General features: G+C 35.0%; 1 protein-coding gene across 1 annotated transcript; it reads right to left on the reverse strand.

The window, feature by feature from the left end:
• Positions 1-1,053: 1,053 nt before the first annotated feature.
• Positions 1,054-16,178, reverse strand: rab12 (RAB12, member RAS oncogene family). Its single transcript, XM_067362986.1, has 6 exons — positions 15,771-16,178; positions 13,171-13,231; positions 8,929-9,067; positions 8,749-8,838; positions 6,391-6,495; positions 1,054-4,245 (listed from the first exon to the last, which is right to left on the reverse strand). The coding sequence occupies exons 1-6, from the start codon at positions 15,973-15,975 to the stop codon at positions 4,138-4,140; spliced, it is 708 nt and encodes a 235-aa protein (XP_067219087.1). The 5' UTR covers positions 15,976-16,178; the 3' UTR covers positions 1,054-4,137.
• Between the last annotated feature and the right edge of the window lie 262 nt (positions 16,179-16,440).

Genomic DNA, 16,440 nt, shown 5'->3' on the forward strand with positions numbered 1-16,440 from the left:
TTTCAGGATTATTTGATGAATAGAAAGTTTAAAAGAACAGTGTTTATCTGAAATCTAATCTTTTGTAACATTATAAATGTCTTTACTGCCACTTTTGATTGATTTGAATAAAAGTATTCATTTCTTTAATTTCTTTAAAAAATAAAATAAAAATTCTTGCTGACCCCAAACTTTTGAACAGTAGTGTAAAATGTTACAAAAGCTTTGTATTTTAGATAAATGCTGTTCTTTTGAACTTTCTATTCATCAAGGAATCATGAAAAAAAAAAGTACACAACTGTTTTCAACATTGATAATAACAAATGTTTCTTGAGCATCAAATCAGCATATTAGAATGATTTCTGAAGGATCATGTGACACTGAAGACTGGAGTAATGATGCTGAAAATTCAGCTTTGCATCACAGGAATAAATTACTTTGTAAAATATATTCAAGTAGAAAACAGTCATTTTAAATTGTAATAATATTTCACAATATTACTGTTTTTACTGTATTTTTAATTAAAAAAATTAAGCCTTGGTGAGCAGACGAAACTTCTTTTAAAAACATTAAAAATCTTACCGATCCCAAACTTTTGAGTGGTAGTGTATACACACACACACACACACACACACACACACACACACACACACACACACACACACACACACACACACACACACACACACACACACACACACACACACACACACACACATATCTATACATCCAATATTACCACCTGATAGGCCTATAGGCCTATACCTTTTTGTTTGCACTCGTATTTCTAACATTCCCAGTGAGTAAAACTTAAATTTACCAAAACTTTTCTTTAAAAAAAAAAAAAAAAAAGGTAGATTGCAGTAGTTATTCATTTAGCTTGTTTATCCAATAGCGCCATCATACTGTGAAAAGGAGGCAGTACATCTCTGAACATAAAAGTGAGATCCCAAACACTAAACACACAACAATAAAACATTTTGCTTTGTAAGAATGGAAAGCATAAAATTGCGCAAAAGTAAGTTTATGTTTACGTAAACAGGAGGAAAAGCATCAGAATACTAACACACATCTATGTAATAAATATATATCTTTATTTGCACTTCATTAGTTTAAGAATGCCACAAGTTATAAATACCACAAAACTGCTTAAACATGCCAAACTGTTTCAAATAACTAATATCAATGTATTAATCATACAAAGTACTCTTCTATTTTGCAATGTAATGAGGATTTGTTTCATTTTTTTGTTTTTGTAATGTAGTAAATACTGCGATCGGCTGAGAGACTAAAGTTATTCTGTACAAAATGAAGGTTCATAAAGGCAACATGAATTGCTACTAATTGAGAAGTTAAGAATGTGTTGGGTTTATCTTTTTCAAGACAACTGATGTGTCATTGACAGTCTTTCTGCAGAACATGAAGTCAATTCCTCTGAGGAAGACAAACTAAGCTTCAAACACAGAAACAAACACAAACAAGAAAAATAAACTGTTTGAGAGAGCGCCTTGAAACACAAATGTAAAATTACCAGGGGTTTTTGCTGTAAATAAAACAGAAATAATGATAAATGTATAGTAAATCTGACTCCAGATTCAGAAGGAATTCTACAGTCCAAAATAAATTAAACATTTGCCAATCCTGCAGAGAAAGGAAGTAAAAGCACTTGGTGAAATGATCATTAGAGTATCTCATAAGGTTACAATATGGCACGAGCCTGCAAACATTAACATTTTTAGGGTTAGTACAATCTGCCTAACACTGTTAACACAAATAGACAGGTTTAGGTTGGTTATAATCTTTCAAAGGACACACAGTTAAAAGTTAAATTTGAAAAATAGATGAAGATAGAACAAAAAAGCTACAGTAAAAAATATATTTTTTTCACCTCAGCAGCGGACATTAGTCCATCAAAAACAAACAAACGGACTCAAGGTTTGGGTTGTTTAGTACACTGGTTTCTGACGAGAACGTGTTAACACGTTACAAACTCACTTCCACTACACACGTACATCATCTTTCTATTAGCTGACGTACAGAGAATATCACTAAACCTGTCAAGAACATTTACAGGTCATATTTCACCCCAAACAGAAAAATCTAAAACAGAGAGAAAAAAATGCATATTAATTTGCACATTCATATTATTTTCAAGAAAATTAAGCACTTTTCCTCCCACATCAATGTAATGAGAAAGAAAATTGTAAAAAATAAAAAAAAAAAAAATTAAAAAAAAAAATTAAAAAAAGCATTATTTGGTAATATTTGTTATACTGCCATTATTTAAAGATAAAAATGTTTTTATTTTATTTTTTATTTTACATTACGGTAGTCAGAAGGGGGTGCTTAACTGTCTTAAAAATAATGTCAAATAAACACAATTACTTTATGCAATAAATTTTTAAGCAAAAAAAAATTTTTCTTTTGATTTTGATCAAGACCCAGACATATTTTCATGAAATTCAACCAATAAGAAACATTTTTATTTATTTTTTCCCCCTTCCAGATGCACTGTAACACTGTCAGTCCTCTATATTCAAGGACAGTTGCTATTTAAAAGGGCATCATATTCCCAAAAACTCAGTTAGAATGTGTCTGGTGTCTATGGAAGCTTGTTTCCACCAATAAAAAAGTTATTAAGTCAGAATTGGTAGATAAACTTTCAATTGCGTGTTATAATGTCCAATTGTGAGAGGAAAAAATTGTTGTTTTTTTTCTTTAAAACTCGCAATTCTGAGAAAATAACTGAATTATGAGATAAAAAGTTGCAATTACCTTTTTTATTATTTTATTTAGTGGCGGAAATTAGCTTCCTTGTCAGTTCAGTTGAAACAGCATTTCCAATCGAACACCTGTTATAAAGTTTTATATTACACAACAACATCATTACTACGGTCCTTCATCTAACACAGGCAAATAACTCAATTCAACGTAAATCCAGTAGAATCAGTGTTTTTCCAAGAACGAGAAGAGAACAAGCGTACTTCAGTTAGTGACGCTGTCCGAGCATCAAAACGATCCTCTTAAATGTCCCTTTTTATTCTCAATCTGCTCTCCACGGAAAAATAGCCCTTTCGGCGAGAGCGTTTCAGTTCTGCGATCCAAATCCAGCGAATAAAACAATAAACTCAGTCTGTGCTACACCCTATTAATGACCTCCTTTATTCTACTCAAGTTAAATGACACTGAAAGAGCACTACTAAATACCAAAACTCTGAATGATAAGGTTAATCTTCTGTACACAGGTCCTTCACTTACGTTCTGCATTTTAGCTGTTTGTAAACTAGCTATGAATGGATTGTAGTGCAAAACACAATGGATAACTCAACAGACGCCCACCTCAAAAACAGTAACAATGATAACATAAGGCAAAAAAACATTATATACTTCAAACCCAACCACGCTGGCGATTAATAACGGGCCGAACAAACCACCTCGCAAAAACACAGCTGACAGAAATGAATTCCACTTGGCATGAAATGTAGATCCACTTCGCTTTTAATGCCAAATCAATATGGAAAACACCTTCTTAATTTGAGTCCAGGAAAGTTTTCTATGAGAAATGTCGAATGCGTGCTTGAAACGTGAAGAGAAGTGAAAGACAAGGGTACAGTCTCAATCATCTGATATAAATGGTAGTTTCTTGATTCTGCTAAGCGTAAGAGATGATGTAAACTACATATAAATAGGAGTTGATGGGTTATGACATACGTTTGTACTCATTTCATGTGTGTTTGTGGCACGTGTGCAGCGGTATCCGATAGGAAAGGCACGTGTCAGATCAACGCATTCGTGTGCTTCCCAGAAATGAGGTAGTGTATGTATGGGCTGTCAAAAATAAATGCATCCATGTTTGTGTGTGATGATATGGATGTTCTTTATTGGCATCTAGAGGTACCAAATTAGGGACTATAAATAATTGCACAGTCTATCATTTGTGCGTAATCTACAGCGAGGGAAGATTAAATGTGATATTGAGCGTTTTGTCTTTCATCTTCTCTGGCCATCATCTCATCAACCATATGGGCTGGAGTCTCAAGATCACTGGTGTGAGGGCGTCACGACATGGGCCCCTGGTGTCGGGAGTCTGTAACAGCATGTGTTGGGTTATGAGAGGAAAGGAGTTGTTGGGTTTCTAAATAAAGCATGAACCGAGTCTCAACAGCAGCGCATGCGTGGTGGAGGCAGCTCTGGTGGGATTTCAGGTTCGGGCTGAAGGGACAGGACACTGTTGGACAGCTCTTTACTGGGGACTTCAAGTGGCATCTGTGGAAAGACAACATTATGTAAGATTATAAGATGTTAAAGACTCTTCACTGACAGTCTGACGTATATTACACACAAAAATGGCAAGCTTTTGATCAAAAGAGATTGGAAACAGGGCTGCACGATCAATCACGTAAAACTGAAATGCATGTGCTCGGAGTTTGGGGCGCTTAAAACAGGCATTCGTGAACGCGCTTTTTGTCAACAAAACAAAAGCTTTAAGGGCTTCCTGCATTTTTCCGCCAAAATAAAAGCTGATCATTTGAAAATAAAGAAATAAAGATAGCCATATTGCAATTTTACAGTTCTTTATTTGTCACATACATATGATATAATGTAGAAAAATGTTTTTTCCTTATTTAGTTAGGACATACACCAATATAGTAAAAAACAGAATATAATAAATATAATAAACTATGAAGAAATATGATATGATGTAAATAAAATAGAACCGATTTTTATGAAAAATATACAAAACTATACAATGTATACAGGATGTGTACAGTGTGCAATTTTTCCTGTAAAATAAATTTATATTATTTGTCTTAAATACTCATTACAATTACAATATTTCGTTAAATATTTTTTTCATAATAATAATAATAATAATAGTTACTATTATTAATATAATTATTATTATTTCATAGTCATATTGATATTTAAATCACAAAATTATGCAGCCCTACAAATAAGCAAAGAAAAAAACTGGAGATTTCATTAAAATTGCATTTTAAAATTGCAATCGCAAAATCACAATCAGAATTTTCCCCCAAATTGTGCAGCCCTAATGGGGAATAAGGAAGAAATAATAAATAATTATATTAGTAATTACTGCATTTGCAAAAGTTTAAATATTTGATAACCTTAAGATATTCAAGGTTTTATGGTGCGTTCAAGTCACTTTCGTCATAGGAAGATGGAGATGTAACTTCTTTTAATTAACTACACAAAAATACAGCATACTTCTAGAAAATGAAGAACAAAGAACGTGCATCAGGTGTTTTGCTTTTTAATGTTTTTAATTATTAATGAAGCCACTGTAAACTTTATCGTTACATATTATATTGGTATATTACAATGACATTATATTTTGTGCAGGGAATTAGCTTATTTTATTGTAAATAAAAGCCTGACGATTTCACTGCTAAATACCTATAAATATGATGGTATTCCGCCATGTTTCTCACTGACATGCCCCCAACTCGTAAAGACTGTTACAACTTTGTGGTGGCTTTCATGTTCATTCAACTCATAAATGCAATCTTTTCAACATGATTTGAATGCACCATTTGTTCAGCATGTAAATGGGATATCTCACCTGCTTTGGTTTCCTAAATGTCATGTACAAAACAAACTGCAGTTGATTACATGCAGGTCAGACGGTTCCTTCCTGTCTAAGTGGGTGGTTCTTGGCAATAATAAACTGGAAAGTAGGTCTGACTTTATGTCAATAGTCAAATTCTGGCTCTGTGAGTCTATTGTCATCCTAAAAACTATCTTGATGATACTATTTTGGCCAGAAACACCCATGATAGCCGATGAATGCCAAATTTTTTGGCACTCAGTCAAACTCACTATTTTCCGGTCTTAAATTAAGCCAGGATTAGTCCTAAGTTCAATTAGGGCTTTTATAAACGTGCTTTAGAAAAAATATTACTAGTTGCATCTTGAGACAAAACAACGGCACTGACATATTTTAAGATATGTCAGTGTAAGTTGCTTTGTTAAACATGCATTTTAGTCTGGGACTAGAACTGCCCCCCCCGACTAAGCCTGGTTTCTCCAAGGTTTTTTTCTCCTTCTTAACACCTATTTGCCACCAGTTTGCTACCTGATGTCACCTGTTGGGAGTTTGGGTTCCTTGCTGCTGTCGCCTTTGGCTTGCTTAGTTGGGGACACTTGACATTTTTATATTCAACAGTTCTTTGATCTGCCTGCATTGACACCATTTTCTTTAAGAGCTGCTGTGCAGCCAAAATTATGTACCAGTTATCACTGTAAAGCTGCTTTGAAACAATCTGCATTGTAAAAAGCGCTATATAAATAAAGGTGACTTGACTTAAGCCTTGTCTGTGAAACCGAAGACAAATGTTTTAAAGTGAATGTTATGGTGGGCGAAGAATTCATCATAACAGCCCCACTTACCTTACTCAAAATGTCATCAACTAGTTTAAGGAATATCTCATCCACGTTAAAGTTATCCTTCGCACTGGCCTCACAGAAACGCATCCCTGATATCCGTGAAGCAAACTGCCATTTAGAGAAGAGAAAACAAACTTTATTTCAGGTTCTCCTGAATGGGTTAAATATTCAAATAATTCAATATCTGTTACTTTTCAAATACAATCACTTAACTGAGCCTCTTTCTGTTCTAAAATGTTAACACAACTAGCTATTGTATGACTTCAGAAGATGTATGGACTGCTTTTATGATACTCTTGAATGACACTGGATTGAGTAAATAATGTTTGGGTGAACTAAAGTGTGTTCTCACACACTAACAGAGTTAGTTTTAGTTTCAGAGGGTTTGAGAAGGTTGGCAGAGGCACTATTTAGAGCATTCAGAGAATCTCTTTGTGGAGCACTCAGGATAATAATGTCCCTGTGTCCGGGGATTTGGACAGACTGAAAGACACTGAGTTGCAATTCAGCATCTTCCTCCACTAAACTAAATGTCAAGGTAAACCTGAGACTGCATTATACAGCTGAATCTAAAATACTAAACTCAGGCTAAATATTTAACAGGTATCAGACTAAAAACAGGAGCTCTTTGTGTCTCATAGGAAACATTTTCTGCACCACTGCTCTCACCCAGTGTTGGTATTGTTAAAGGGGACCAATAATGGCCTTTTTCACAAGATGTAATATAAGTCTCTGGTGTCTCCAGAATGTGTCTGTGAAGTTTCAGCTCAAAATATCCCACAGATAATTTATTATAGCTTGTCAAATTTGCCCCAATTTGGATGTGAGCAAAAACACACAATTTTTGTGTGTCCCTTTAATGCTCCAGTTTAACGCTTTAACGCTTCGGTTGCTCAACAACAACAAAGCTGGAGAATCTCACGCAGACAAAATGAGGATTGTCAGTAACGGTGTTCAGCCTTACATTGTTCAAACCAGAGTCGACATTGATGGAGAGAATCAGGAAGAACTTTTTTAGCAATCGAACAATCTTTTTTTCACATGCTTGCAGAGAAAGGCTTGCCAAATCAAAGTTACAGGGTTGTCCTTTTCAAGGATATCTGAGTTTGTAGATGCACTGGGGACCCGATTATAGCACTTAAACACGGAAAAAGTCATATTTTCATGATATGTCCCCTTTAACTAAAACTATTAAAAGTCACTTGTTTTTTGGTAATGGAAATAAAGCCGAAAGAAAATAAATTATAAAGCTTAAAGTGGTCATTTGATGCTTTTTCATGTTTTCCTTTAGTGTGCAATGCAGCTGTATGTGCATGTATAAGATCTGCAAAGTTACAAAGCTCTGTCTTCCACAAATGCATTTATTCTATCTACCAGAGGACATTGATCCAGACCTGTCTTAAACGCCTCAATTGAAGTCTAGATATCACACCCTCAAACATCCATATCAAAATTAGAAATATTAGCATAATGCCCGCTCAAAGGCATATGGAAGGAAAGAAGGCGAGGCTTCGTGTCGTGGAGACACTGTGTTTGAAAACGAAAACAAATTAAATTAAATTATTAGATAAAGATGTATTTATAAAGCTGTTCCTGAGCAGTACAACCTAAAAGTTTGCTTGTGCACAGAACATTTTATGGAGGACTTGGGAGAGCACAACGCCAGCTTTATACACAGACTACTTAACACTGTGAAACGTTCTGCTCAAGTCGCGCTAGCAAAGTTGGTTCCAATTGATCGGCACGATCATCCACATTTTTAGAATCTGACTCGGGCTCGAACTGATACTGTAAAATCAATGACATTACTAACGATGTGTTTACAATTGCTTAAAGCCTTGAAAGCTGAACCTCATGATTATGGTAAAGGGGTATTACATTTCCAACACAGAATTCAGGTGTTTGGCCAATCACAACGCACTGGGTCAGCTGGCCAATCAGATCACTCTAGGCTTTTCAGACTGGAAAAAGAGGAACTGCAATGTGAAAAATTATGTGAAAAATATTTTTTTTTAACATTAAAGCATGTTAACCTATTCTGTTATACCAAATAATTCAAATAATGAACTTTTAAAACTGCATCATATGACCACTTTAAATAAAAAAAATAAAAAAAATGGAAATGAAAATTAGAAATGTTGCCTTGGTAATTAACTGAAATAAGTTTAAATTGAAATGTACTAAAATTACTTAAACTGAAAAAAAAAAAAAAAATGAATGCTAAAAATAAATATACTTAAAACTAATAAAAATGATAAATGCACATGACAAAATTTCTAAAACTTAAATGAAAACTGAAAATATAAAAATAAAATAAACTATGATGGAATATAAATAACACTAAAATAACACCCGTCTCACCCTCTCAGCTTGTTGCCGTGAGATGGCGCGATCAGACTCGCAGTCCAGTTTGTTCCCAACCAATAGGAGCTCAGCATCCTCTGACGCATACTGCACAGAACCAAAACAAGTTCACTTGGTGTGGAAGCAAATATTTGCTGCACAACAGAAAATGAATCAGTGTTTTTGATGTTTGAGCACCTTGTCTATCATCTTCATCCATTTAGGCAGGTCGTCGAAAGTTTCCTGCTTGGTGATGTCGTAGACCAGCACGATGCCTTTTGCGCCGCGGTAATACGCCGAAGTAATGCTGTTAAACCTCTCCTGACCTGCTGTGTCCCTGAAATTATTTAACATTATTGGACTCACGTGACGTTTAGAGTGCTGAATAAATCATATGCTAGACTATAAGAGAAAGAGCACTGATTTGACAGTGAAAAGTGTCTCTATAATCACAGGCGGTTGGAGGGGAGAAGTTGAAAATGTAAGATTTGTCGCATCAGCTGAAAAAGAACGTCAATTTATTTTCATTTTTATAATAGATTGCAAAGACAAACAACATGAATCACTCACAATAAGAACAGGAACGGTTCATTACTTACATGATCAGCATGTGATCATTTTTGCTTTACCAAGTGCTTTTACTTGAATTATTTCAAAAAGCATTCATATATCTCAGCAGTCTTTCATGAGAAGATTTTTCACATCGTGATTCAAAGGAAAAAGAAAAAACACATTACTGCACATGACAGATGTTTATCTCCTCATTTTTACTGTACCTTATCCACCCTAGTCTGGCTGCATTTTTCCAAAACAGGATATGATGTCGCAAAGAGGACCGGTGAGGCGTCACATGTCAATGAGCAGTTAAGACGGACAGTGAAGGAGCCGTGGATGCTGGGTAGCTGGATGTGAGTGGACACGTGTTACAGACATGACGTTCAAAAGCACAGACATCTGCAGAAGTGTGTTGTGAGAGAAGCCGGCGTGTTTCAGGGTCAAAGGGAAATAAAATAATCATAAAGTGGGTGGGGAGGTGATGGGTTAGTATTAGTTTGTGATTCGTTAGTAGACGACTGTCCCAGACTTCACTGGAACAGACAAGTTATGGAATAACAAAGATTAGTTTACACAAATACAGAGCAGAATAGAGTAGAGTAGAACTTCTGAAACAGTATAGAAACATATAAAACTACATAGAACAGAACTAGGGATGTTCATGATTAACCTATGATTGATTTATTGTTGTCGTTAATTTAATTGACTATTCTAATCCATTGTTTTCAATTGATTTTGTGATTTGGCTTGTCTATAAAAATGAAGTGAACATTCACAACAAGAAAGTTGTGAAGTCTGTATTTTCTATAGGCTCCACATTATTAGTTATAAATGAATGGTAATTTAAACAAATTAAACTTATGCTAAACAGCCAAAATGTATTAAAAGGGAAAATGCATATACTCACAGTTTTTATTTTTTAATTATTTGGAGTCCTCCACATGTGATTTTCTGTATTAATTTTAAAATACAATCAACCATGGCAATCAAAAATTTCTGAAAATTGACATCCCAACATAGAACTGAATGAAGTAAACTCTATCTGAATAGAATTGTACAGAATAGAACCAAACAGAATAGAATAGAACCAAACAGAATAGAATAGAACAGACCCAAATTAAAATATAGCTGCGAGCAGCAAATATTGGGGTTCATGCGCTTTAAAGGCTTTAAGCACATGCGTAAAAAGATATTATGTTTTATTTAGCAAGCATGTAACCACGATCATAGATGTAAAAGACCATTTACAGCAAATACAGGCAATTTACCAAAGGAAATATATGGTTTATAAAACTTTTTAACAGTTATCAAGGTTGAGCAAAAAACCTAGGACTAGTTCGCCAAAGTTGTTTTTTGAAATAATCTCCAATATTTAGCGAATGATTCAATGGACAGATGCGGTCCTAGAGGCAAAGTTGCTCAGAATGAGGATTTCTACCAGGTGGTGCAAATGTCGTGGGTGTGCGCGAAAATCATGCATGTGAAAAACACGATGGCGCCCCCCCGGTGGCCAATTTCTTTTGAATTTCTCACAGGCCTCTAGAGCAGTGAGTCAAATAGGCACAGCGAGTTTCGTTCCGATCGGCCTCTGTTAACCTTACTGCTCAAACTTCAGTGGCTGATGGCGGAGATGTTTTTTGAGATGTCCTTGGACGAAGACACCGCGTACCAATTTTCAACGGTGAAGTAGTTATAGCCATTTTCATGTTTTTTTTCCCTGTTATAGTGCCACCAAGTAGCCAGTTGCCGCGTCCTTTTTCACGCGATCACAGAATGAGCTCTTACACAGGTGTGCCAAGCTTGGTGAAAATATCTCATTCTGTTCACGAGTTATAGCCGTTTTAGTAAAAGTGGCTCCACCAACTTCAAATGTTTTGGCGGCCCTTAGGGACTGTGAATCAGGATTTAAACTATTTTTATGTAACTATTGGCAATCAGACTCTAGAGAATCTCGCTGCACTGGTTTGGTTCCGATCGGGTCAAAAAAAAAGGACTAATTCGCAAAATCCGAAATACTTGAAAATTGCGAAGAGCGAATCCGACAAACGGTTTAAGAGTTATGAGCCATTTTGTACTTTTGACTGTTGTAGTGCCCCCGTCAGGCCGATCGGGCTGAGCCTTGCTGACGGTGTAGATCAGTGGTTCTCAAACTTTTTAGTGTGGAGTACCCCCTGATGGGATTCCCATCCTTCTGCGTACCCCCTCTCTTCCACTTCGACTGCAGTCACACCTTTTCCATTAAGGGACAATATTTGCCCCCTAAATTGATTTTCCAGTGCATATTTTTACATTTATGAATGACTTTATAAAATAAATAATGTTTTAAATAAAAAAAAATGTTTAATAGAGAAAAATGCAAAGATGGTAAAATGAAGTGATACTTTTAAATATTAAACTAAAACTGCCAGTAGGTGGCATCAAGTCACTGTTTTTATGAGTGAGTCATCGACTCATTCATTCAGTAACGAAGCAAGTGGCTGTGAATGAATCATTGAATCACTGACTCTCACGATTCGTTCAAAGCAGCTTTCGTGTGTTGTAGTTCTGCTGTGGTTTTCCGTTAGAAATGTTTTTTTGTTGCAAAATAGAGTAAATACTGACAGTACTGTGTTTAAAATGTACATTTTGTTTTTTGACCTGTTGTATAATAATGCATGTTCGCAGTCATGTGGATATTTGGGTACAATTGCATTCTTCCTCGTTATCAACATTAAATACAAGAACTCACACAAGGTATGTTTTTGTATCGAAGAAAGTTTGAGTCTTAAATTGATATAAATCCACTATCTGTGTCTATATTTGTTCTTCATGCAAGTGCTAAATCCCCACTTTTACAAAGGTGAACTGTCGAGAACGGCAGTAATTTAGTGCGATTTAAGCCAGCAGACTGCACGCAATCTATCATATGCATGCTGCTTGTCATTTTAGACTGCAAAACATGAGGTAATCTGATTAAATGTAATGGATTTACGGCATTTTGCCAGTTAGAAATACATGCTCGGTTTTAATATTATTTTAAGGTATGGTAGAGTTAAATTACTCCGCTTTTTGATCGCGTACCCCCTTTTGTCACCTCACGTACCCCAGTTTGAGAAACACTGGTGTAGATGGTGTGAGTACTACCATCCCTCAACGTTTCAAGTCTTCATGACTTACGGTTTGGTCTGCACGATCACTTTTAGGGGAGAATACTGATCCTTGGCAATTTTAACAATTATAATAGGGTTTCAGCGCTACCAATTAAACAAGTAGAATAGAATATAACAGAGCCAAACCAAATGAAAGAGAATAGAACATATCAGAACAGATCAGAGAAGACAAGAATCAAATAGAAGAAAAAGAATAACAAACAATAGAACCAAACCACAAGAGAACTGGACAAAATAACTGAACAGGAAAGAATAAAATTGAATAAAATAGAATTAACAACCAGGGGACGGTGGGATTGATAAAGAGTAGGTGAGAAGGGATGTACATGTACATACATTTCAGTTAGTGAGATGATAGTGATATCACACTTAAAATGCACATATTCATTGTTGAATTCTGGGATGCAGCGAGCGTGTAATCACAGATTTAATGTCAAAATAATAAAAGTTACAAGTTTACTGTAATGCTTTAATAAATCCGGATATGCAAAATTCCAGAGTGAGTTTACTGTGAGTTTACTCAGTGCCACAGTGTTAGTTAATGGCTGGTTAACTGTAAGCAAACACAGCTGATTAAATCTCAATAGCTACACATGAAAGATGTTTGACTCAGAGACTCTGGTCTGGAATTTATGACTTGGTGCAGAACGACTTGATCTCATGTGCTTCTGAGACACAGGAAGTGACATGGTGGGCTGAGTCAATGATAAGGACACAGCACTTCCTCTCCACTCACCAGATCTGTAACCTGATCTTCTTTCCTCTTAGCTCCACCGTTTTGATTTTAAAATCCACACCTTCAAAACCACAGACAAAATGAGAAGAAATAAGATGTAAGATCAGTCAGCTTAAAAGTTCCTCACAGTTATCAAACACATGATTGAAATCATTAATATTTAATGTACACTACCATTCAAATGTTTGGGGTCAGTAAGATTTTTTAATGTTTTAAAAGAAGTATCTTCTGCTCACCAAGCCTGCATTTATTTGATTAAAAATACAAACAAAAACAGTAATATTGTGAAATATTATTCCAATTTAAAACAGCTGTTTTCTATGTCAATATACTGTAAAGTGTAATTTATTCCTGTGATCAAAGCTGAATTTTCAGCATCATTACTCCAGTCTTCAGTGACACATGATCCTTCAGAAATCATTCTAATATGATGATTTGATGCTCAAGAAACATTTATGATTATTATCAATGTTGAAAACAGTTATTTACATTTTTATTTCATGATGCTATGATGAATAGAAAGTTCAAAAGAACAGCATTTGTCTGAAATCTAAATCTTTTGTAACATTAAACACTACCTTTCAAAAGTTTGGGGTCAGTAAGAATTTATAATTTTATTTTTGGGGGATAGAAATAAAATTAATCAATACTTTTATTCATCAAGGATGAGTTAAACTGATCAAAAGTTACAGTAAAGACAATTATAATGTTAGAAAATATTCTATTTTAAATAAATGCTGTTTTTTTTAACTTTCTATTCATCGAAAAATTTAGAAGAAAAAAAATTGTACAACTGTTTTCAACATTGATAATAATAATGAATGTTTCTTGAGCAGCAAATCATCATATTAGATTGATTTCTGAAGGATCATGTGACACTGAAGACTGAAGTAATGATGCTGAAAATTCAGCTTTGATCACAGGAATAAATTACACTTTACTGTATATTGACATAGAAAACAGCTGTTTTAAATTGGAATAATATTTCACAATATTTCTGTTTTTGTTTGTATTTTTAATCAAATAAATGCAGGCTTGGTGAGCAAAAGATACTTCTTTTAAAACATTAAAAAAATCTTACTGACCCCAAACTTTTGAACGGTAGTGTACATATTTGTGTCAAGCGTGTTTTGGGCCTAAATGTGTCCCTGTGTTTGTGACAACAAACAGCCACAGTGGAAGCACAGCTCATGTTCTCTGGATTTCACAAGCATGACAGAGCAGAAAACCGCGGTCAGGCATGTTGCGGCAGCTGTGTGAACGTGTGTCTGGCTATTCTGGGATATTGGGATAGTTAGCAGCATGAAACTAATCTTATGTGAAGGTCTGTCATGAGTGAGCGGGTGAAAACCTTGCCATAACAGTTTTCATGTAGTTCATGTATTGGCTAAAAATCACTGATTTTGAACCAAAGTGTTTTTAATATTTTAATCAGAAGTTTTTGTGACTCTTTGCGTGTTCTCTAAACGTGTTGCTGTTCACATGACTGATGCAGATTGATTCAGTGCTTGGCAGATGTCTCGTGTAATGACATTAAAGAAGAGCTGGGCACAAGAACGAGGGATGAAAACATTCATGTAAATTATAAATCATCTGAATTGTTTTCATCCATGTGTTACTATATTATTGTTATTAAATTAAATGTTCTCTGATTTACATGGTCACAGGCCCATATGTGATTCTGTTGACACTTTCAGGACCAAAACTTCCTGACCAGACTGACCCCTCTGACCTCTGAAGTGTTGTTGAGGTCTTGTGTTGACTTTAGAAAATAAATCCATTGACTTTTTTGACTTAAGTTATAAAGTCATATAATTAAATTAAATTATCCATGACAAAATACTATGTACAGTTCACTAGTTATGTTGTAATAGTATGTAATAACTGATAATAACAACTACAAATTTGATATATTTACATATTATACATTGCCAGTTATTTAAAATCGTAATAATATTTAACAATATTACTGTTTTTGCTGTATTATGATCAAATAAATGTAACACACATTTATGTATTTATGTGTGTGTATATATATTAAATATTCATGAATTTGAGTAATATATATATATATATATATATATATAAATAAATAATAAACTATATCCATCTAAGTGCCAAATGCTAACAATCTGTATTTTGCAAATTAATCAATGTTATCTAAACTAGCTATATTTATCAATCTAAACTAAACTAGTATATAAAGATATCTATCTAATCTTTAATAACCATCTATGGTTTACTCAGCACACTATATCTGCAGTTACATATATTATTTCATACTGTCCATAGTTTATTTAATTAACTAACTATACTAAACCAATAATATAAAGTTTATTATTACCCATAGTTAGCAATCTAGTTTACAAATCATTAACAGTTCACTGTTTATACTATAATAAAATCATTATCCATCTATAGTTATCTATCCATAACTTGCACAGTTGAACTGCAATTTATTTGTTTTGTGAGCACAATAATGTGGTTTGCATTGTTATATTAACGAAGCATAAAGATAGCAGGTACTAGTACACAAATAAACTGACAGTCCTTGTTGTTGCCCATCCAGTCTGACATCTCTTTCTGTCAGTTTCTCTTACCCACAGTGGACTTGCACGCCTCGCAGAAGGTGTCATCCGTGAATCTTTCCATCAGGCTGGTCTTTCCCACACCACGGGAGCCGATGATGATCACCTGCAGTTTATAATCAGCGGCTCTGGGCGGCATCTTCCTGCGGCGCTGCGACGCTCCCACAGCGGGCGAGCCGCCGCCGGCCCTCCGCTGGACACCAAACCCTGACTCCATCCACCACTAACAGCCCGTCCACATCTGCCACACGGCCAGCCCGCTTTAAACACGCCCGCGCATCACGGAGGGAAACTTTAATAAACTTTAAAGCGGCTTTTCGGGAGAGTTTGTCAAAGTTTTCAGTCTCCTCAGTCAGTCAGTCAGTTGTTGTCCTGCACTGGGAATACGAGAGCGACCGTGACGTCACCACCACTTCCGGTTCCGACGCATTCCAAAGGAAGAGCAGAGCAAAATTCCCTTTAGAATAAACATTACACTTAACACACATTAAACAATCACTTACAAATAATATTACATAGCCAATGTGGGGAAATAAACGGCAGACATTTGTTGCATTTTCAATAATTATTTACAAGAAATGAAAAGCATAGTCAATAATAGAAACAAAAACATAATTATGTTAATAACATAAATTATGCTACCAGTTACACCTTTTCTTTATTCTTTGACAGTAAACAATGT

This window comes from Chanodichthys erythropterus, chromosome 16, assembly GCF_024489055.1.
Source record: "Chanodichthys erythropterus isolate Z2021 chromosome 16, ASM2448905v1, whole genome shotgun sequence".
Classification (NCBI taxonomy): domain Eukaryota; kingdom Metazoa; phylum Chordata; class Actinopteri; order Cypriniformes; family Xenocyprididae; genus Chanodichthys; species Chanodichthys erythropterus.